The sequence below is a fragment of the Bactrocera latifrons genome, unplaced genomic scaffold, assembly GCF_001853355.1.
Source record: "Bactrocera latifrons isolate USDA-ARS-PBARC rearing strain unplaced genomic scaffold, ASM185335v1 scaffold_0, whole genome shotgun sequence".
Lineage (NCBI taxonomy): Eukaryota > Metazoa > Arthropoda > Insecta > Diptera > Tephritidae > Bactrocera > Bactrocera latifrons.
Genome location: NW_017534406.1, coordinates 2,600,020 through 2,623,726, shown reverse-complemented (window position 1 = coordinate 2,623,726; position 23,707 = coordinate 2,600,020). Strand labels below are relative to the sequence as shown.

The following is a 23,707-nucleotide window of genomic DNA, read 5'->3' as shown; positions in this document are numbered from 1 at the left end:
TTTTGCTTTACTTTTCTTGGTTTATACCCGTTTTTGTCAGTGTTGCGTGCTTTGTTTTGTGTTTAAATGCGTTGTTTCAGGTTTCAAATTGTTGTTTTTGTATTTTCTTGTTGCATTTGTTCTTTTGTGTTTTGTTGTTTTATATTCAGCAAATGTTAAGTTGACCGTTATGGTTTTTAATGCGAGTTATTGACTTTCCATCTTTTCAACTATAATTGATTTTCACTAAGCATCGAAGCGATCTTTCTCTCTTTACAGCTTCTAATCACAAGTGGTGGAATTTTTATTAGTTCTTCGTACAATTAACCCTTGTTTTCTTGCAACTTGCATTTTGTACTTGGAAATTTATTATAAGCAAGCAGCTGGAAATTCAAGTTAGTGAAAGGGAAGATTCAAAACAAGCAAAGAAGGAAGGTTATAGTTTGGTTTCAATCGAACGAACTCATATTAGATTTTTCGAAATTCCGAATTTAATTATTGAGTTTTTTTTTTCTTGATACAATCAGTTTTATGAACGTGGAGCTGAGTTCACTTCGAATTACGCTCATGCAGCAGCTTTATTGACCAGCCGCTTGCCAAACACTATGTATATATAACATGAATAAACGTTTTACAGAAGTAACCGTTATACAGGAAAAATACGCAAAGCACATCAATTCTTCGATAGAAACTGGGAAAATTTTAAAGACGTCATCAGTTGCCTCGATAGAATCGGAAAAGATCTAGTCAGCTCAGTAATATATTGATATAACGAGTACGTTTAGACTAAAACTATGTCCAAGTCTTTGCTGTCAGATTTTTCCTGTAGATGACCTCTAGATGACGAAATTCAGCACTTATTTATATAACCCTTCATTCATACTCCTTTGACCATCTAGAGAACAAAACAGTCATAATCGAAGATTTTTTTATTAAAGCCGAACGCTAGGTTAAGTTGATCTTAACAGGCATCTCAATTGAACAGCTTAGAATGCAAGGTACGTTCTATACAATAGATCATAAGAACCTTAAAATCGGCAAACCGCTTTGAACCTATCATAAATTTTTTGAGACGAGTAATGTCAGTTTCGTCTATCTCCTACCTTGCCGAAGGTCAGACTCTCGAGATGTTTCCTCCTCAGTCTTTCAAAGAATTTATTGAAAATTACTTAATCTTTCCACCTCCCCTCCACAACATTGAAAAATAGAGTTCGTAAAGACTTTTAGCCTTACCGCCTGAATGCCTATTCGGCCATGTCCAGTAAGTAAGTTCAGAGGATGTCTTTCGTTCTACTATAGGCCAAACGGACCTTGCAGTCGCACAGAGCGAATCACCGACCGCCGCCTGATTGGCGAATTGGTTCAGTTGCCAGCAAACCTGATACCCGGTTAATCTGATGCTGAGTAGATTATATTGAGATTATACTGAGTAGATTGATGATATTACTTAGCAACTCTAGCGCTCTGCTGTCGGAATGAATACCCGTCTTCCTAAAAGGGGCTGCACTTCGCAGCAGTACGTCTACGTCCACCGTAATAGCTGCTATTTTTGCTTGAAAATTACTAAAGAGGTTCTACGTCCTACGTCCTAGAGCTAAAATTGACGGAGAGCTTCGTATTCCCACTCCAACCTTTCCTCCCAGCTTCGACCCTTCCGTTAAAAAGCTCATTGCGTCTCTTCTCCAGTGAATGTTTCATTTCCACATATCTCCCGTTTGGTATGTGAGCAGTAAAAAAGCCGCCGTGATTCCGAAGGCTTTGATATGCCCAGCCTTAAGGCGCACTTCGCAGTTATGCACCTGTCCGTAATGTTCACAGTTGCTGTGTGTAAAATCGAATAAAATGCTGTTGCTGGGTAGTTCGCAGTGCACCGAGTTTTGTATAAGAGCCGCGAAACGTTCAAGCTTCTTAGCAGGCGTAGTCTTCTCCAGCACCCTCCTCCAAACAAATACACCATAGAACATTATGAGAGTCCCACCCCGTTCCCCATAGCTCCTCTACAGCAATATAATGCAACATTCTACTTTTAATCCTTTCTGCTTTCTCAACAACATTTGGCTCCGTGAAAGCTTTATATCAAGAATAATAAGTTGATACCTGAAGATTTTTTTGTCTTCAGGAGTTTTGACATCGAATCGATCAAGCAGGCTCACCCAGATCTTGCTTTAGCAAGAAGTGGTGTGTTTCTGTGGCACCAGGGCTTTTAAGAGGGCCGGTAAAACGTCGCTAATGAAAACAGTGCTGGGAGACCTGCGACTTCGACAAACACCGACAATGTGACTCGTATGCGCATAGTTTTGAACTCAGACCATCCTCAAGAGACTCAAACGAAGGGTCAATCGGGTCCCTCAAGACATCGCAAGCGATTGAAAGTTGCACCACGACAACGCCCCGTCTAACACCGCCTTTCTTGTGCACGGCTAACTAACCAAGGACGGCATCCCAACGCTTCCGCAGCTGCCAACAGCACAGATGTGGTCCTCCGGACTTTTTTGTTTCCTTGCCTGAAAAGGCCGATGAAAGGCAAGTATTTTGAGACGACAGAGGGGATACAAGCAGTATGCGCCTCGGCTCTTAAGACTAATCCGGAGAATGCCTTCTTCAATTCTTGGAAATCGATCTGACAGCGCTGCGTCAATGCAGAAGGAGCCTATTTTGAAAGGTTTTAAAGAATTGTAACGATTGGTTCATTAAATTTTTTTTAATTGACTCAGTCCTATTACTTTCCGGACAAACCCTGTAAAAGTTTTAGAAAGTAGTGTGCGTAATATTGGTAGGCTTCAAGGTAAGCAATTTTTGAATAGCGTTTAGTGATATAATTTAATTTGAGATAATATTTAACTGATATATACGAATATATTGTTAATATACATATACATAAGTATTACCGAAGGAGAACAACAACAGAGGGCTTTTAAGTCAATCATCTATATTCACATTCTTCTATATTCATGCTCTTCTAACTACTATCAGTCTAATCAAGCAACTAACACGATTTGGAAGCAAAACGGCTCAAAACACTGAAAATGAGTTGAATACGGACATATTTATTGATTTGATTAGATTAGCTCAACCCGGTTGCCATTAATGTCAAACAAATTGCAACGCATTACGCATACGCCCTGTCGAACCTACAAATACTTGTGATAAGTGTGCGTATATACATATGTAAGTGGTAGGTATGAATACGCTAATAATCACATGCGGTTATAGTGTATACAAATATATAGTTGGGATGTTTTGTGATATTTGTACATATACGTGTGTATATGTATGTCTTTAAGCACACACAATTAATGCCCATTTAGTACACCATTTCATTCATTCTCATACAGGAAATGTATTCAAATTTGGACATACTAAATTAAGAATAGAAGTGAAATGAATATGAGAATTTCACAGATATCGGTCCGTAATAACCATTAAGAACTCGATGTATGGGTGCCACGACGGAAAAAAACCTTATGTACCGAAATTCCATCTGCGAATAGCTGCTGAATGGCAACAAAATCTATAAATTACTGAAGCACATGATTAATGAATGTTAAGACGGTCTTGCTCAAATTGATGTGAATCAGCATAAGCGATGGCCAGGTTTGATGATCAGGAAAGATTTGCTATGAGTTTGGTGGGATCTTCCTACATCTGCTATGCTTCCTACATAACTGAATCTGAACTGTCAAGAATTGGCCCAGAGGCGACTAGCTTTGGCCATCAGGAGTGGAATTTTGCTCCATCAAGACGACGTCAGGCCACACACATCGATAGTAACTCCGTAGAAGCTCTGGGATCTTGGTTGGGAAATTTTTATACATTCCCCTTATAGTCTTGACATAGCACTAAGCGATTTATACTTATTTATGTCTATGGCATATGATTTTGCTGGTGAAAAATTCGCCTCAAAAGAAGCCTGAAAAAATCGACTATCCCAGTTTTTTGCGAATAAATACCAGAGTTTTTAAGAGAGTGGTTAATTAACTCACCTTAAAAATGGTAACCAGTTATAGAAAAACAGTGAATTTCCGACATAAATCGGATCGTTTTAACTGAGCTTAATGAAACCTTCAATTTAATGCAAAAATTATGGATTTAATAAACTAGACCTTACAAAGAAGGGTTCTTCGCGAGGTTTTGACCCGGACAGCCGAGAATCTATATTAGCAACTTTGCAAAGCAAAAATATAGCAATTTTCTCTAGTCAAATATTCTACGGATGTATAGTGCTTTTTGGTGTAACTACAGGTAGGCCGGCCGGGAACTAGTATAATGTCTATAATGGCAGAAAGGTGAACCCGAAAATTTCAATACCTAAGTCTCTATATAGCAGTAACACTGAAGCGAGACGGAGAGTGAAGCATGATTTATTTTAGGTATAAGTGTTCCGAACGAGCGCCAATAAAGAGGCTGTGATCAAACTATGGCAAGCGGATACAGAATCTAAACGACAGAAGAAAAGGTCTCACGCATGGTTTTTAATTGACTTATGAAAATAAACGGTGCTCAATTCTTAAGGTAACAAAAACTTCTTCTTCTTTATTGACGTAGGCACCGCTTACGCAATTATAGCCGAGCCACGTTCTTGCTGTTTGGTGCCAATTGGAGATTATCAGTCAGATCCTTCCCCACCTGTTCTTTATAACGGAGTGGATGTCTTCTTCTTCCTATGCTTCTCCTGACGGGTACTACATGGAGCCATGTTCACGGAAGTGAGAAAAATTCTCCGAGCGACATTCACTTGGGAATGGCTAAGAATAATTCTTTTACATATGTCTGAAGCAGCTCACGGCTTCCAATCTTAGACCAAATATAATATCAATTGTGTAACCAAAAAATATCCGTTTGAAGGCGAGCTAAAGTGAAAAGGCGAAACATCCCTCGTAGGGTTGTACGTTGGGTTTTGAGACCGCCACGTAAAAAACATTCAAAATTAATAGAAGAAAATAGCCTCGAAGAAGAAACTCATCTTTTAATTAGAACAAATGTTGCTTCCGAAATTATCCCACGTTAGTTTAATTTCACCCAGTAAAATTTATTTATTAAGCCCGAAAATATTAAATTTTCTTTCAACACAAGTCACACACTACACAAACTACATCGTTCGCTGCTGTCGAGAAAATAGATGTAAACATACTTGTGGGTGTGACTGTGAATGATAACGAGTATTGCGGTAGACCTAAGTTATTTCAATTAAAAAATTACTACCTCACCCTCGGCATCTTACACACACACTTTCTTTTCTCTTATGGTATATTTTGTGTTTTGTTTTGCTTCCACTTTCTTCGTTTAAGCGCTGTTCGTTTCGCCAGCGCTATGATCAAACTTTCAGCCACTCAACACGTACACTGAATGCTTATATAACATATGAACCAGGACTAAACACCAATTCACACGCTCCGAGGCAGACATACGAGCATAGAACGAGCGCGTTTATAATCGGATATACTCGTACACAAACAGTCTGTGTTAGGATCGAATGTACCGAAAATTCACCGAAATTTGCGACGGGCAATAAAACTAACCACGACGACGTGAACGCGATGAAGCGACGAAAGCGCAGATATGTGTTGAATTTTTATGGACGGGATGCTGGAGGTGTGTTGCTGCCGATGGTTATGTCTGTGGAGGGAGGTGCAACAAATAGTTCAACGCTTGCTGAGCACTTGCAGGCGAGTACCGATAAACAAAAACGCCAATTAAGTGGGCGGTGCGGGCGCGCGCCTTCGCGTGACGAGACGTTGAACAAGTGAAACAGCAGCAGTGACGTTGCGTTAATGAAAACGAGTGATGCGCAAGGCTGAATTTCGACTAATGCAGGCGTACGCTTAATGGACTAACTCCTCAAACACGAATGTGGGTAAGGCACACCACAATCATAGGTACATATGTATGTATGCACATGTATGGGTCCACAAAAGTGAAAACGACAATTAGTTTTGCCAACTGGTGGGTTTGGACGTTGTGTGTCAACCGTTATTTCACTGCAAGCGCACAGCACAATAATTGATTTTCAGCGCACAAAAGTGAAAGGACACAGCCGATGGTGCTGGAGACCAACGCGCACGCACCCACACACCTACACAAATGAAAAGCGTATAAGCGGGTGTTTGCGTAACACTCTTCGCTTCGAAAACTTTCTATTTCACGAGCCAAATATTTACGGCGTATTTTTTAGTGTGCATTTTATTTATGATTTTCTTCATATACTCAATTGGCGTAGATAGTATTTTCCGTTTTGATTATGTGTATAATAGCATGTCGATAGGTGGATAGACTGCGTGGCGTTAATGGCGGAGGACCAACGGCGGAGACAAGCGAGTGTCACAAAGTGTAAAGCGAGACTGTTAAATGGTCAGTCCAGCTAGCGTTGGCACTACCGAAGGATGTGTGTGCGAGCGAGTGAAATCGGAAATAACGAGTAACTAACTGCGTTACTCGCTTGTGGAAAAGCGCAGGGAGGCAACACCAAAGCAAAGCAACGTGTCGTTGATAAGAAATTGTAGTTGTGATGGTGTTTGATTGTCAAAAAGCAGGTGGCAATGAAAAGCACGATATCGAAACTTGGAAAATCAAAAATGATATGAGAAATAAACGAACATATGTAGAATGAACCAGCAAGAAGTGTTGTATGATAACCGCTACCTACAAACTCGAGTTAGATGAATGAGTACAGAGAACACACTGGGATGAGAGTTTGAGTTACGAATATATCTTCTTAAAAGAGAGAAATTATTAAAAACTAAAAGGCGGCACCAAACAACATACATTTATACTAAAAAAAAATGCATTTCCAACCACAACCAATTCTAAGCAACTGGAACGTATCTGCATTTTTAGCCGGTCAAGAGCAGGTAATTCGTCGATCTAACCCTGCTTCTACATATCAGTATTCGCCGAAATTTCCCCGAATTTTATCTAGCCAACGTCGGTTATTTAACGATATAACTCAGGTTGGCTACGTATTGATCCGAATTTTATCCGATTAAGATCTATTATCTCGACGATCTAACTATTTTTCTATCGGTATTCATCAGAATTTTAGCCTACGTCTGTTTTTTATAATATAACCCTGTTTGGATCAATATTTACTGGAATTGTTTCGAATTTAAGCCGATTGAAAGTCACCCTCGGCTCGCGTAACCTAGCCTTGCATAGCTTCGCACTGGATACTTTAGCAGGTTGAACTCCTACTTATCGTCCTGGCTTATCAAATATATGTCCAGCGTGCAATGAGTCCCCGCATGATGCTAACTACATCTTTGCATGCCCTGCTAACCCTACACATCTGACACAACTCTCCCTATGGTCCAACTCCGTCGAAGCAGCTCGTTTCTTGGGCCTTCTGTTGGATGGCCTCGACGAAAACTTATATAATACCGTTACAACAACAACAACGTGTAAATAATACCTGGATGTGGAACTTACACTTAAATATTAAAATCTATAAAGAACAATTCAACACTGGTTTCTCAACAATTCATTAACAGGATGAGTCAAAAGTGTTTTAACTTTGAAAAAACTGGATAAATAGGACAAAGGCTTTTCAAGATGAGCCTTTCTTTATTTTTTTTTAATATTTTTATTTTGAGCTATACATGGAAGCTTTACGCATTTTAATTTTATTTTAAATAACATTTAATTTTTATAAAAAATAAATCGCAAAAAAATATTTTTATAAAAAAAAAATGCAAAAAAATATACTATATAAAAATAGGTCGGGGTTTCCTTCCTGACGCTATAACTCAACAACGCACGAACCGATTTTCACGGTTTTGCATTCGTTGGAAAGGTCTCGGGCTCCGAGAGGTTTATAGCAAAGAAAATGCTGGAAAATTTTCAACAGAAAAGCGGGAAAATCTTTTTTACATACAGCGCCATCTCTGATACATAGCATGTACTACAAACCAATATTTTAAGCAGATGGCGTAGGTGTTTGACAGCTACTCATTGTTATCTGCTCAGTTAATTTCATGTGACAAACCGGTTTTGTGTTCACTGTGAAATTGTGAAAAAAAAGATTTAAAAAAATAAGTTATTCGTTTCCTAACATTTCAATTGGAAACCATCAATCACGTGTATTGTGTAAATTTTTATTCAATTTCAACAGCATTCATTTGTCTTTAAGGTGGTAGGTTGAACTGTGTAAATTATGTGGATCGTGCATTTGACCGCTCTAATTTTAAAATATAGTTCAAAATGCCTAGAGGACGACGTGCGAACATCGGCCGCCGCACAAGACATGCAAGACATGCAAGACAGCAACAAGTGTATTCACAGAACTTAGGCGAAGAAAGACAAAATATAATAAGAGAAAATGCCCGATTGAGACAACGCGTGAGGGCACGAAGATCATTGGCATCATACCGTCATAAATGCTTCACACCGCTACCTAAAGAAGCGACCGTATTAGATGAAGCCCCTGTGACAGTTGATAACGATCTTGARGAGGATGTAAAAGATTGYSCGCAGTTTTTTTCTGTTTTTACAYCCGATRAACCTCAAATTWCSRAGGTAAATATTTCTTATTTTTGAAGATTTGAATTTACTCATATTYTTTTCGAATATTATAGGCTTCCTCACATCAACCATCAAATTGCATCAACGATACCAATGCAGTTAAAAATCAGAATACACCTAAACGAACATGGGATCACACGAAACAATTGGATAGTCTGTGTGAAGTGATAAAAATTGATCTTCAAGATGTCTCARATGAAATTTTCTTTCAAGCTAAATGGAAAATTTTGGATGTCCTACTTGAAGTTCACCAAAAAAAAGTTAAAATAACGGTTGACTTAAAGTAAGTGCAGACGGCTGTTTCCTATCAACAAAAGGCTTTATAAAAGTGTTTAATGTGCAGCTGTAAAAAAAGATAAAAAGAAATTATAATAATATTATTAATAAGTTAATAATTTAAGCATAACAATTACTTTATATACACAAAATTATATTTATGATTTAGAATATTAAGTTACATATGTTAGCATGCCAAATAGCGAAATGTTTATATTTCTACGCCTAAATTAATGTTTTATATTATTTTTGCCAATAACTAATTAGTTTTATTTTATCACAAAAATAAATTGCTTTAATGTGTGAATGATTTTTACGAATTTTTATAATACAATAAAAAATGTTGTAATTAATTTTTCTATATAGCAGCCAAGTATGGTGCTTATATGTACATGTACTTATTTGTTTGCATACATAATTTTAATGTTTCTCTTTATTTTATTAAAATATAAAATAATAAAATATAAATATATAAATAATAAAAATAAACTTGTTTTGCATTTTTATACAAATGTTTTTTGCAATTTTTTTTATACAAATAAAATTTTTTTTCTATATAATTTTTCTTTATAAAAATAATTTTCTTCAATTTGTTTTTTTTTATAAAAATTAAATGTTGTTTAAAATAAAATTAAACTGCATAAAAAAAAGATTTCCCCGCATATCTGTTGAAATTTTCTTTGCTATAAACCTCACGGAGCCCGAGACCTTTCCAACGAATGCAAAACCGTGGAAATCGGTTCGTGCGTTCCGGAGTTATAGCGTCAGGAAGGAAAATCTTATTTTTACATAGTAAAATGAATTTCACTTGCACATACATGTATGTTTATTTTCTGTCCAAGCGATTTATCAAAATCCTTTAACATACTTTGATTTCTTTTTAACTGGTTTTTCTTTCGGTTTCGGTTTGAGTGATATAAACTCTTCCTGTTCAGTTGGTGAACCAGGCATATTTATGATCGCCTCGGTGACTTGAGTGGATTGATGTTGCGGCATAAACTCACTTACAAATGAAGCATTTAGAGCATTAAATGTGTACTCGCTATCAGTGATGGTCTCCATTTTAATATTTTCATGTACCACTGTCATAGCGGAAGTTTCTAACAGTGTGCTCTGCAATTTACTGATCGAATTTATGGACTCTTGTTGTTGTATTTTCGGTTTTTCTTCTTTAATATTTTCATTTAACCAGTCGCTAACAAGACTTGCTGGATCAGGTTTAACGCCCAACCCCTTTTTGATATGCGAGAAAGATACAGCCTTTTTATCATCCTCGTAATCAATATCCCAAATGGCGAGTATGTCTTGGACTAAAGCATCCTTGTAGGAATGTAGTGTTTGTATGGGCTTCTGCCAGCGTCCCAAACCACGTTTTCGGACGGGTGTTATATCTGCTTTGGTCTTATCATCCTCTTCGAGGTTGAGTGGAATGCTCAAAGTGTTGCAGCGAAATACTTTACGCATAGCTGTAATGGCAGGTATAATACAGTACAGATTTTATGAAGAAAATTGTTTTTGTTTTCGAGTGATTTTACCTGATAAATTAACCACTTCTGTACAATTCAGTCTTGGCTGCGTCAACTCACAAACACGCTTTGCATATTCACACATTGTATTTTCTACCTCAACTGTGGACTTTAAGCGTGTATCCAGCTCTAGCGTATCCCTCTCAATTAAGCGGTGTGCAAACACATCACCAATCGAATTTGATCTAAGCAATAATGTAAACGTATCACAATCTTCTTCACCAATACATTCTGCAAAAGTTGCGGTATCGTAGAAAGCCAAGCCCGTGCTGCAACGCGATATACGTGTTGGTAAGTCGGCGTCAGGTTGCAAACATTTACCGACAGAACGCGCCTGGTGATAAGCGTCCTGTAATGTTGGTGGTTGATATGGCAGGCAGTAAGATTTGTAAACACTTTTTCTTATTTGACCCTTGCCCGATGATTTGTTGACCATTTTTCGTTCATCCTCAACCATTTGTGCCGCATGCTCACGCGTGAGTTCACAAATACACATGTCATCTGCTAAGGCGCTACTAAGTGCTATAAGCTCTACACCGCCCAACTGATACGTCTCCATAAAAGCAGGTGCATATTCTAACTGGTGCGTCCAGCGACAAACTGCGGTGGAGCCTGATTCCATATTGCCACCCAAGTAGCGCAAATCTAAGCAATGCAATTTATGGTTGGTGGCCACGTATGCCAAATCCCGAAATTCACTTTTGGCAATCGTTGATATCAAATCGCAATCGTACGTGGACGTTTCATCACAGCTACAACTCTTTAACCACTGCTCCGGTGTGGTGCGCGTATCGATCACTAAAAATTTCTTTTCGTTTGCATATAAAAATGTTTGACCCTGCCATGGTCGTATCATATTCCAACTTATCCGCATAGCATCATCTTTGCTGCAAATGTCGTGTGTGGCGGTGAGTGTCGGTGTTCGTGAATTCACATCATACACTCGCACACCTTGCTTCATTGTGGTCAGAATGAAAGTATTCATGTCTATAGGGGACTGCGCGAAACTAATAAATGGCGTAGAAGTTGACCTGAATAGTGTGAGTGGTTTCATTTTTCCCGTGGAAGGAATACTATATAAATTAATGCGATTGCGTTGTCGCAAAGCAAACGACATCGAGGAATCGGCACGCAAATTTTGTATAGAACGTAACTCAAACACTTCACTTTCTAATTGTTGCGAACTGATAGGATCGAGAAAGCTGCTAGTAAAACTCCTCAATTTCGGAAACACACCCAAATCTGAAAGGAGGCATATAATTTTTATAGTTATAAAGAAAAAATACTACTTTTACAATTAATAGGAAACACAACTTACGTAAGCTATCCAGATTTTTACCATCTACATGCAGCACATGTTGTCCATCTCCCAGTATACAAAGATTTCCTCCAGTGTAGTAATAATCATAACTGCCGTGAAAGTACGGATCAGGATCACACTCCAAACGCTTGGCCAATTCAAATAACGAATTATGATAAAGATCTTCCTTGTGGTTTGTTTTAAACTTTTTAACTAAAATTAGTTTATTTAAAAAGTTTATGCAACACAAAAAAAAGCTTGAACTGCGTTTGCAACGAAACTAAAATACCCATCACAAATTTCTTTTATAGGGTATCCGTTATTTTTTGGGTAATACAATCCACGTATCATGTTTAATTTACCCCGTTCAAACAAATTAGTTAAAATCTCACCTTTTTGAACTGTTTGGTAACGGGTCCGTGATGTGTGCAAACGTTTGCGATATATCTCTCTTGCCATTGTGCGTCGATGGCATATATCCACATTTTCGTAATGACTGCTAGCGATATAAATTGGACATGGCATGGAAACATTGAAACTTGGATACAAACGAAATTCATCAGCGCTCTCAACTGGATGTCTCCCCACATTGAAGGCAGGAAATAAGCAATGCTTTTGAAGTAATTTTAACTCCTCGGAGTTATGAAGTAACATTCTATCTAAAGGGTTAACAGCTACATTCCTTGACTTATTTGGTTGAGTGATTTGTGATTTATTATCACTAGTACAACCGTCATCCTTTCAATAATAAAACAAATTAAAAACAATATTAAATTAGTATGATGTCTTACTTGTGTTGTTTTTTTAGCCTCTTTTGTTTGTGCCTTTCTTTTATGTGGACGAGTTGGCATTTTTATAACTTAATTATAGAATTTCAAAGCAATATCCTTATTTTCTTAAAAACAATTGATCACATACCAAAAACGGATGTGAAGGCGCAAGTCAGATGATTGATAAGAAGGTTGCCATTTCGTTAAAAAAAAAACACTAATGGGTTTATAAGGGCCGTTTTCTAACCAAAAAGGAAGAGTCTTGGTTAAGTTAACGATAACTTAACTGACAGATAGTTGCTGACCATGCAATGAAGAAATAGCTATAAATTGTAAAAAATTTGCAAATATCAAATATTTTAAACAAATTTATTTAGCCGTAATATTTAGAATTAGTAGAGCCATTGTGTATAGTAAGCAAACCAATAATATAAACATAGAATAATGCAAAAATTATTATTAAAAATTCCAAATTGTTACAAATAAATTGTATATTTATATATCATTTGATTAGTTTTATCATCAAATATGTTCCGACTTGTTATCGATAAATTATCCCAAGTTTTAATTCTCCGCTAACCAAAAACGCATCAGCTGTTACGTCAAAAAAATGAAAAAATATTAAAACTAACACTTATTTTATTAAAATAATTTTAGAAAAATGCGTATATTCTCGCTCAGTAATCGCTTTTCGAATATACGTACACGTATAAGCGATAAGTTCACATTGCCCGAACGTTTTAAGGGTACTGTAGTTGAAAAGTGGGCACAATATTGGCGTGGTCTTGCCAGCGACTATACGGATGTTGTTGTCGACGTTGTGAAAAGTGCGCGCACCAAACCGCGAAAGGCACTTGTATATGCTGGTACGGGATATGGTTTATATCAATGTGCCAAACACAACCCAGATGAAGAAGCATTTATGCATTCTTTACGTGGTTGGAGTAATCAAATGTCAATGGTGGCTAAAACATTACACAATCCGGTGTCAGAAGCATACCTCCGTGAACTGGAAATAGCCATCAATGAAAACAAACTTCGCACATTTTCACTTGGTATATGTACGATTTTATGGAGAGATTTGTACGATAAGGAAGATTGCACTTATCCGGCTATATGCAAGTATACCCAAGTAGATTATACGAACTTTTGGAAACATATAGTAGACATTGGCTTTTGGGATTACTACTGGCGACTTGAGTGGAAAATGCATAATTTCGATATTAATTATTTATAGTAACAACTAATGTTAAGGATTATTGGCTCCTATTATTTTGACCAAAAGTATAAAGTTTACAAAATATTGGTCTTCTTGTAAATTAACAACAGCTTTATTTGATAAATCAAAATAAAGTCAAAACAACTTTGTTTCGCGAAAAAATCTTAGCGTTTACTTTTATCGCCGTTAAAATGTTTTTCTAGTATAGCATTACACTCTGGTATCTTGCTTCCATTGTTGAATTTGCCTTGAAAATTTGATTCACGCCCATTTCCCTTGCCTTGTAAAAGTTCCATAAAGAGTTCACCAAATTTTTTTACCTCTTCTTCGTTACCTCTCAGTACCATGAGACCTTTACCATTATTCGTTGAGTTTTCCGAAACAGTTAGGAAGTAAAATATACCTTCTGGCGCATTTCGTAAAAATGTGTTAATAAAATCTGGTTCTATACCATCTTTGCGATGGAGGCAGTAATACTTCGGATAGGGCTGTGGAGTATTATCCAATCTCTCAGCTTCGGAAATTGCAACATCTTTTAACAACTTTTGAAATGCTTTTGTGGATGATTTTAAATTCAACTGCAATTTCTGTATCAATTCCAAATGTTGTGTGGGCCCACCTCTGGATACATGAAATCATGGACAATTATCAATTATAATTGAAGAATAAACATTAATATTTACTTTAGCACTAAATTCATTTGCTGCTCTCGTTGAAAGATCTCTCCGAGCTTCCGAAGTACACGTTCACCCACCACAAAATGAACATTTATTGCGTTTTTAACTTTTTCAGCGTATAATAATTTGATGCACTGTAGCTGCGATAAATTGCTTACATGCGTACCACAGCACATATTACTCTCGACACCTTCAATGCGTACAACACGCGCCAATCCAACATGATCTTTTGGCAATCCCCGCGGAGCACGAGCGTCTTGAAACTTCAGATTCCAGAATTTTTAGTTATTGTGGTAAGAAATAAAAGGAATAATGAGTTCGTATTAATATGAACAAAATTATTTAACATAAAAAGAAATTATCTACTATCCTTAAGCGGTTTAAATACCGAATTTCAGACATTTTGAATATACAGGCATGTGCTGCAAATCGTTTTCGCATGACAGTGTCACACAAACACATATTTGTCGTACTGTTTCGGAGGCAGTTTCATGCGAAAACGATTTGCAGCACATGCCCGATGAGTTAATGAAACACTTGAAACTGCTCTTATATTGGCAATACATATGTATATTTCAAACACTAAATTACCTCTTTAGCAATTTCTGGATCCACTAACTGTACACTGACCTCCCGACCCTCACGAATTAGCTCGTTGGCCTTTTGCTCTATTAAATCTAAAGACTCACGAGTAATTAGATGTGTGGTATCTAGCTCTATATATGACGTGTCCGTTCCTAACCACCAAGAAGTGGTGTCATATTTAAATTCACTGTCAAATAACGCTGTTATCAAATGTTGGCCAGAATGCTGCTGCATATGATCCAACCGTCGATTCCAATCAAGCGACTGTTTTACCACATCACCTTCCTCAAAACCTTTAGTACTTTCAACGAAATGTATTGCTTCTGTTCCATTACGTACTACAGAACGTACTGGGTAWCCATTAATTTCACCATAATCACATGGTTGACCACCACCCTCAGGAAAAAGAATTGTATCCTCACAAATTACATTATATCCTTCCAATTGTCTTGCACTTGTTTCACCTGTCGGTATCCATTCCAACTTGGCGACTACACAAGACAAAACTTTGGATGTAAACTAAATTACAAAAAATTAACGTCAGGCATTGTATTTACATTTTAATAAATACTTGCTGTCTCTTATACACATCTAGATGTGTATAAGAGACAGATAATAATGAAATAACATAGTAGCTATAAATTTTACAAACAAAATTTAATTTTAAAAAAATATATATTTCAAAATTCAATATAAATTAAGGGAAAATAGAATCATATTTACTTTGGCGGTATAAATTTATTCGTTTACAATGGCATGCAACGAAGGAAAAATTTTTAAAACTCAAGCACCCGAATGCAACAAATTGGACTGTTGGTGCCTTCCAGAACCATATGCTGATAAAAAGGTCACCGTGAAAAACAAGAAATACTGTTGGCTATACCAACAACGTGCAAAGGATTTAAACAAAATGTTACCAAATTTTGAACATTGCGAGACCCTTTATACAATTTGCGATTATAGACTGGAAAATTATGTATTTAAACAATTACTCTTGATTGAAGAACAAATTCGCAATTATAAAAATAAACTAGACAAGGAAATCGATTTCCAACGCAAAATGTTGGATGATATGTGGAAGCTATCTCAACGGTTTTTATTATTAACACAGTAAGTTTTGTTAAACAATTTTATTTATTTTCTTAAATGGAAAAATATACAATATTATATCGATTTATTTAGATATTACGGCTGCGTAAAGCCATATCCTGACATTGTCTCCATACCGGCGGAAAAAGTCGCCCAATGCAAATTTCAGAAAAAGCGGAAGACAATTCAATATTCTAAGTAATTTTGCGATTAATTCCATATAATATTGGTACTTTTAACCCTAGTTACGTTCTAGTTGTCGGCTGGCCTTTATATTGGACACACTTCGAACTTCCATAAGAAAATTAAATAACGTATGCTCTCAAATGGATATGTCAGTTCAAAGTCCAATTATTTTAGGGGATTATAAAATACGTCCATTATCATACTACCGCAACTTAATCGACGATGCGTTCGAGTACTTCAATAAAGTACTATGCAATTTGAAGAGTTGGACCCAATTGCTTGACATAGGCGATCCAAATGCTATAGAGGACTACAGGTGCTTACTGGATCCAAATAAAAAGTTTGATGAATTTATGAAAACTGGAAAGATTAACTGTACCTGCATGCGCACTAAAAATCCTGAATGTATTAATAATTTTGTTAACAAATGCAAGTGATGCAGGGCACAAGAATATTTAAAAAACACTGAATAAATCTAAAGTAGGCTTTAATGAAACTTCATAAAAAACGTGAACAGATTTTCACTTTGGCTGCAAACTACTGTGTAATAATTTTATCAATAAAATATTTAAACATATCTGGCAACGCTCATAATCTCATGCTTTAGTTCATTAATATCAACAATTTTCAGTCATTTAATTACACATCTGCTTTCAAACGTTTTTAAACAAATTTTTTAAGATTTTTGTTTTTAATAATGACTAGTGAGACTGACATACATGTTCGCATACATTATCAAAAAGAAGAGGAGACGCTTCGGCAATTACTCAAATTAGAAGAACTGTTTCGGGAGCACTTGACCCTTACCAAACGGGAAATGCTTCTTCAGAAAGAATCGGTAAACCGTTTGTGGGTTTTGTCTCAACGCTATGTGATTTTAATAAGCACAACAGGCTGTTGTAAGCATCCAGAGGTATATTCTGGTCCCACAGAGGACATTCTGCTGCGGGAATATTCCGATAAACTTAATCTTTTACGTACATCGAAGTAAGTAAAGTGAGTTTATGAAACATATTTAAAGCTTTCAACTGTTTTTTGTTTTTAGTTGTCGAATTTCAGATTCCTTGAGAAAACTACGGCAGCAATGCATTATTTTTAATTCACTGCACAGTCATTTAGATTTAACGATGGAAACTCCGTTCATGATTGGGGACACATTTCACAAACCAATATCATATTTTGTTGAGCTGATAGACGATTTATTTAAATATTTGCACGCTCTTAGTGTAAAATTAAAATATTTAAGTCATCAATTGGATCCGGTGGATTTACTTGTACTTGAGGAATTAAAAGCAGCTTTAGAGCCGTCTGAAGACTTCGACGAATACTTACTTGTTGGACTAAGTTACTGTAAATGTTTGCGCCAAAAGCAGGTTTGCCAATAGGAATGAATCAATCGCGTCAAAATTTTAAATGATTTGTTAGTAACTTGTGATAATTTTGTTTCTTGCAATCCATTGTAAACAAAACACTTTTAGTTAAATAAACTTCTTCCTTAATTCTATAGCCAAAAAAGCAAACTACTCTTTTACTATTCAAAAACTTGTTTATTCATTATTCCGCTTGTTAGTTATTACTATTGGATTAATCAAAGTCACATAGTACCAAATCTGCAATCCAAAAGAAAACAAAAACTTAAATACCGTTTAAAAATATATGCAGCGTGTTAACTTACCACGTAAAACGGATAAACAAGCTTCTCGCCCAACCTCCTTCTAATCAACGAAGTCTTCTAGCTTCACGTTCAGATTCGAGCAGGGTAAGAATATCACCTTCACGGACTGGTCCCTTAACGTTACGGATAATTTGACGGTTTTGTTCGCCGATGAATTCCACTTTCACCTGTGTACACTGTCCCTGGGAACCGGTACGACCCAAGACTTTCATGACGCGTGCCCAAACAACTGGTTTATCCATGGTTTTTTATAAAATTTGTATATATTTCGCGAAAAAATTCACGTGCAGCAACCGCATAAAATGACAGCCGGAAGCAAAAGAAAGAGGTTTCGTCAACTTTCGACAATTTTTGACGAATATACGACTTGGCAGCACGAATTGCAAAGAACAGCTCACTTCACTACTTGAAAATGTACCCAGCCAGTCATGGCGACTGAAACTACAATGCCTAGAAATAAGTAGCGGATAATTTAACACACACAGCGTGGAGCTTATAAAATCTTTGTGGAAGGGAATAAAAATGAAACGTATACAAGAATTTTGATTAAAATTGGCAATCGGGCCTTTATAAACTAATTGGAACTTAAACTATCACTTTTGGGTACTTAACCGGTACTTTCGCAAATATGTAATTTGCAGGGTGTATTTTCGTATCAGGTATCAGTACCTCTAAAAAAAAGAGAATTTTTCAATTTTAAGTTTCAAATAATAACTGCCAAAACATCAAATGTAATTTTTCATTTAGCGCTCCCAAAAGGAGAGATATTCACCCTCAGAAGATTTTATGAATTATGTTGAAATCGCAGTTGAAAATTGGGTTTAAATAATTTCCCGTTATTTGGACTGTTCGGTCATAATTTGTACACATTTTTCCAGATTTCAATATTGCTAAACTTTTTTATTATTGAAGTGTATTATATTATTTTTTTTCATCCTATGTATTTTGAAGCAAGAAAACTCTTTTCAGAACGCTTCCGAAAACGTCTCCAGTGTCAAAATTTGATTGAAGAGTTTCGTTAAGTGCAGCTCCACGTAACAATCGTGGAGACTTTGCATTTTGACAAGTGAAAGCTGTCCGATGTTTTTCGTGTGTTGATCGTCGTTGTTCGGTAGGTTCATCACTTTGCTGTTAAACATTTTCTTTCTGTCAAACGTATTCACAGGCTGTGTTTGCCGCAACTGTTCGAATTAGATTTTCAATTGGGATTTCTCTGGGATAAAAACAATAAAAATGAAAAGCAATTTCCTGATTTTATTGCTGGTAGTGCCAGCACTAATTTGCACATTTCATGCCCGTAAGTACAATTCAAAAATCGTGAATAAATAGCATTTACTTTATTGGTGAGTTGTGCGGTGAGGGAAGTCATCGACGTGGCAGCAGACGATTGCTAGACGAAATGCATTGTTGAGTGGCTTGTCAACACTCAGGTGTTTTGTTTTAAAATTTTTAAAATTAAACATATTGCATAGAATGATAACATACATTTGTTTTAGTATGTTGTTATATTAATTCAAGTTTTCCTTCCATAGCACATAAATTTGCGGCGTTCGCTGAAGGCTCGGCAGAGGATGACCTCGTAGATGTAGAAGGTGAAGATGGTGCCGTGACCGGTGATGATGTTGATAATGAGGAAGATGCTGATGCTAGTGTGACCACGTCGCCTTATGCTGACACTTATCTGCTTTTCACAAAACCTTTATATACGGCGGGTCAACAATTGGATCTACCTGGTGGTAAACCCGTAGAATTCCTTATCGGTTTCACAAATAAAGGCAAAAATGAATTTGTTATCGAGACTGTGGAAGCATCTTTCCGTTACCCTATGGATTTCAACTATCACATTCAGAACTTCTCAGCTGTTGCATACAATCGTGAAGTGAAACCTGGCTCTGAAGCTACTGTTGCATATTCGTTCATGCCATCAGACACATTTGCTGGCCGTCCTTTCGGTTTAAATATTGCCTTGAATTATCGCGATGGTAATGGAGCTCAATTCACTGAAGCTGTTTTCAATGAAACTGTTTTGATCTCTGAGGTCGATGAAGGTCTTGACGGTGAAACTTTCTTCTTATATGTGCTGTTAGCTGGCATTGTTGTCTTGTTGTTGGTTATTGGTCAACAATACCTTTTGGGCTCATCGGGCAAGAGGAAGCGTGCTGCTGCTAAAAAGACCATTGAAACTGGTACCGCTAATGACAGCAACATCGAATATGAATGGCTACCACAAGAAACTTTGCGAGTGCTGCGTAAGTTATATAGCTTTAGCTTGTGTTTGTCAAATAAACAATATTAAATGTTGTTTTTTTTTTTTTATTTTATAGAACAATCACCCAAATCAAAGACTTCAAAAACATCGCCAAAGCCAGGCAAACAAAGCAGCCCAAAACAGGGTCAGAGCCCCAAACAGCGAAAAGTGAAACGCGGTGATGATTAAACTATAACTGTGGTCGCTTCACAGTAAAAACAACAAATTCACCTCAAATGTAAACGCATAATCGCCTTACGCGCTTGGAAATCATATCTTTTTTTTTTATTTTTTAATACATTGTTTCTATTATTTCTATATGCGACATTTGAGAATTATTAGATTTCGATAAACACAAGTTATTTTTAAGTCTGAATAGTACTCTAAAACTCCTCCCATTACAAACGGTGTTGTGTTGATGTGCGTTGCAGTGCAGTGCTGGTGTTATATTTGTTTTATATTTTTTTAAAACGTGCCAAACTCCTGTGCTCAGCGCCGTCAAATGATACCGACCAACAACCTTTCATGTAGGCGAGAAATTTGTATTAAGTTCAAATTAGTTACCATCAACAAATTGTGTAAAATAATGTGGGCTTAATGTTGCAAATTTTCTACCAAACATGCAGCTTTTACGATCAGCTCGCAACTTATAGTTTCATATTAGAGATTTTGTTAGAACACAGACACACAAACTTGTTTAAATGTTTTTTTTTTGCTTATGCATCTTCATTTTCGTATCAAAAAGATTGTTTGAGCATTCGTTTTTGGTGCATTGGAATTGCTAATGTCTGATTTTTCTATTTGTAATTAGAAAATGTTCATTAACGAAACTAATTTATAAAATAAAAAATAAAACCAATAAAAAACGATTTCTATAAAAGTTTTAATTTCTGTGTATATGGTGCATATTAGAGTGGTCGATTTTTGTTCTATAAAATCGCCTTTGCGGGAAATGTTCTATGGATCATTCTGAAAATTTTTTCGTAAGAGATTATGGGTTGAAAATTCGTTTCGAGCCAACTTTTTCGGTTTTTTGGATTCCCATAAATCAATCCTCTTTAGTGTATTAAATATATATGAACTACATATATATATATATATATATTGGTTTATAGGGTTGAAACTTCATCGGAAATTAACCATCCATTTGTTGGTTAGATAGCTGATCTCTCAAAGTGGCGAACGATACCACTCGTTCCCACGACAGTCGGGTCTACGTAACCGGAACGGACCCGGATTTTTATCCAGCCAAGGACTGTCAATTCGGCAGAATTCTGCCTCTACAATAACAACATACCACTTAGACGCTACGCTTTATAGCTACTTCCATTATTTCACTTGGATGCATAAAATACGAGATTCGAGGTGTTTTAGTTTTGATCTGGGAAATACGGGACATTCATTTATTAAATATTGAGATTAAATTATCTAATTCAATTTATTAAATATTCTATCGTATTCTCGTCCAAGCAGCTGATACAACTGAGAATTGATAAAATATTCAATTTTATTGCATGAATCCCGATCGGACAGTGTTCAGTTAGAACTCCTACATCCATTGAAAAGTGGACGAGTTCACTCGACCACTTCCAAATTACCTTATCCAAGAAAGACCCAGAGAACTGCAGAGCTGGTTGTAAGTTTTCTGTGGTGTTGTTAGACTTAATAATTCAATAGAAACCAAAGGAGTTCCTACAGATGAATGGTTCCTGATGGTGTACTATTCCCCCAACCCACCCCGCAAGCTTTGATTCATCATGAACCTTTGATTTTCCTCAAAAGTAGATTTCACTGTCACTTGTGCAAGAGTTTTGGTAGTTGTTGTTGTAGCAATAGAAAAAATCGCTGATGTAATTTCGAGGAATGGTGCCGAGTTGATAGTCGTTGACCGGATAAAAATCTAGAACCGTTCCGGTTATTTAGACTCGTCTGTCGTGGGAATGGTCTACAACCGCGGAGAATTATCCGAGCAGTTCGGCGGTTTAGTATGTACTTTTAGATCAGGCGGGAATGTGACGCTGTAGAAACCTATCTTACGTTAGGTTAGATGGCCGATCTAGAGCGATCGCACGTGGACTGCTATATTTAGTGCTTTCTGAATCCATAGAAAAGAAGAACTCCTGCATTCGAACTTATAAATTAGCAAAACTCTTGTTAGCCAATACAAATTACAGGCTTTTAATTTTCATTCCTGCCAGTTCGGTATCTGAGATATGCACTCACAAGTGTATAAGTACTGACCTCCCAAACGCGGGACAGTCAAAAAGGAAGTGTGTGTTGTTTCCACCTTATTTTCTTCCATTTTCCACTTCATCAAACTATATGATTGTGGTAAGAAAAACTAAGGATACACACTATGACTCAGAAGCTCCCTTAACGTCTTTCATATGACAAAGAGACAAGAAGCCATCTCAAACTGTTGGCGAACTGAACCTAAGCTCAGCGCCTATATGGACATATCATCTTATCGGATGTGTAGAATTGAATCGTTACAATTTACAGATTACATCACTATATCTGTATTCCACGGTTCCAATATAGAAAAAATTGGGTCACAGGGTGGGAGATCTCAAGGTGCCTTTTCAATTTCTCGTTCCTGCAACAAGTGGCTTAATAAACTTATGATATACGTATGTTTTGTATTGATCACTTAAATGATTCTAAAAATATTTTATGGGATAAAGGATATATCATAAGCCGTAAAAGATCATCTAAATCGACGATTAAAAAGACTACATCGTAATATACATACATATATAGTATAACGAGGTTAATTGCTCGCATACTGCTTGTAACCAATCGCATCATTAAAGGACAGCTCAAGTATACAAAGATAATCGGTTCACATTCGCGCTTTGCTAAAAAGCCATAAACGGTAATGGATTTGTAATTACCGTTTAGCGTAAATGTGCTGAACAATGTAAAGAGTGAAAAAAGCACACGAACATACACTCATAGTTACATAAATTAAAATATACGCACCTACATATCCTTGTATATGCATATTAGGGTATTGGTTATTTACCAATTCTGATTTCCATTTTGCCAACACTCACTGAAGCTTTAGTTTTTGCCATTATATATAACATGGAATTTTTTGATATTTTCCATTAGACGAGTAAATCTTCAAATTTGGAAAATATATACATATATCTTAAGCAAAATTTTCGCTTCACTACGCGTGAAACATAGCAAAGATCAAATTCTTAATAGATTGCTCGGCGAACATACCTTTGACCACCGGAATCGCGTTGTTTCTACGAATTTGAGTCAAAAGTGGGTTGCTGCGTGCTGTCCTACCGTGAAGTTCAAATTCCCGACCAAAAGCTGGGAAATTGTTTTCTTGTATATTTGGCCATTATATTCGTCTTGAGTTTTATGTAGAATGTCAGTGGTATTCTTTTTTGGGCCTTTTCGAGCGATGGTCAACAATATTATTAGTAAAAATTAGCACCAGAAGGAAATTTAATTCTTTAAACAACTGCTTCTAATTAGCAGTCGCACTTCATTCACCTTCTACATATATCGCAACGCATTTACCATTTGGAAAACAATTAAAAGAACTTCAACTTCACAACTACAAAACCCAGTGAATTAAGTAGTAAATATATTAACACGTGCAAGGCAAGACTTTTAGGAATATAAATAACGGTATATCAAAAT

The 23,707-nt window shown here is 36.5% G+C and overlaps 7 protein-coding genes across 7 annotated transcripts; 4 read left to right on the top strand and 3 right to left on the bottom strand.

Annotated features, from left to right (window-relative positions):
* Positions 1–9,528: 9,528 nt before the first annotated feature.
* On the bottom strand, positions 9,529–12,527 carry LOC108972686. The gene is made up of 5 exons (XM_018939429.1): positions 12,387–12,527; positions 11,988–12,333; positions 11,614–11,808; positions 10,305–11,537; positions 9,529–10,235 (listed from the first exon to the last, which is right to left on the bottom strand). The coding sequence occupies exons 1-5, from the start codon at positions 12,444–12,446 to the stop codon at positions 9,619–9,621; spliced, it is 2,451 nt and encodes an 816-aa protein (XP_018794974.1). The 5' UTR covers positions 12,447–12,527; the 3' UTR covers positions 9,529–9,618.
* A 416-nt stretch (positions 12,528–12,943) lies between these two features.
* Positions 12,944–13,702, top strand: LOC108972616 (uncharacterized protein C19orf52 homolog). The gene has a single exon (XM_018939309.1). It carries the CDS (start codon positions 13,027–13,029, stop codon positions 13,600–13,602), a length of 576 nt encoding a protein of 191 aa, XP_018794854.1. The 5' UTR covers positions 12,944–13,026; the 3' UTR covers positions 13,603–13,702.
* Positions 13,675–15,365, bottom strand: LOC108965656 (alanyl-tRNA editing protein Aarsd1-B; the record flags this gene model as incomplete). Its single annotated transcript, XM_018928589.1, has 3 exons — positions 13,675–14,205; positions 14,268–14,524; positions 14,853–15,365. Coding segments are annotated over 3 exons (1,227 nt in total), but the record flags the coding sequence as incomplete, so codon positions are not given.
* A 131-nt stretch (positions 15,366–15,496) lies between these two features.
* LOC108972381 lies at positions 15,497–16,715 on the top strand. Its single transcript, XM_018938973.1, has 3 exons — positions 15,497–15,956; positions 16,029–16,133; positions 16,192–16,715. Exons 1-3 carry the CDS (start codon positions 15,598–15,600, stop codon positions 16,556–16,558), a joined length of 831 nt encoding a protein of 276 aa, XP_018794518.1. The 5' UTR covers positions 15,497–15,597; the 3' UTR covers positions 16,559–16,715.
* A 17-nt stretch (positions 16,716–16,732) lies between these two features.
* LOC108972452 lies at positions 16,733–17,641 on the top strand. The gene is made up of 2 exons (XM_018939077.1): positions 16,733–17,108; positions 17,167–17,641. Exons 1-2 carry the CDS (start codon positions 16,819–16,821, stop codon positions 17,504–17,506), a joined length of 630 nt encoding a protein of 209 aa, XP_018794622.1. The 5' UTR covers positions 16,733–16,818; the 3' UTR covers positions 17,507–17,641.
* A 6-nt stretch (positions 17,642–17,647) lies between these two features.
* Positions 17,648–18,137, bottom strand: LOC108972529 (40S ribosomal protein S28). Its single transcript, XM_018939186.1, has 2 exons — positions 17,797–18,137; positions 17,648–17,731 (listed from the first exon to the last, which is right to left on the bottom strand). Exon 1 carries the CDS (start codon positions 18,036–18,038, stop codon positions 17,841–17,843), a length of 198 nt encoding a protein of 65 aa, XP_018794731.1. The 5' UTR covers positions 18,039–18,137; the 3' UTR covers positions 17,648–17,731; positions 17,797–17,840.
* Positions 18,138–18,881: 744 nt separating this feature from the next.
* On the top strand, positions 18,882–20,707 carry LOC108976326 (translocon-associated protein subunit alpha). The gene is made up of 3 exons (XM_018945757.1): positions 18,882–19,093; positions 19,329–20,045; positions 20,121–20,707. Exons 1-3 carry the CDS (start codon positions 19,030–19,032, stop codon positions 20,231–20,233), a joined length of 894 nt encoding a protein of 297 aa, XP_018801302.1. The 5' UTR covers positions 18,882–19,029; the 3' UTR covers positions 20,234–20,707.
* Positions 20,708–23,707: the final 3,000 nt, after the last annotated feature.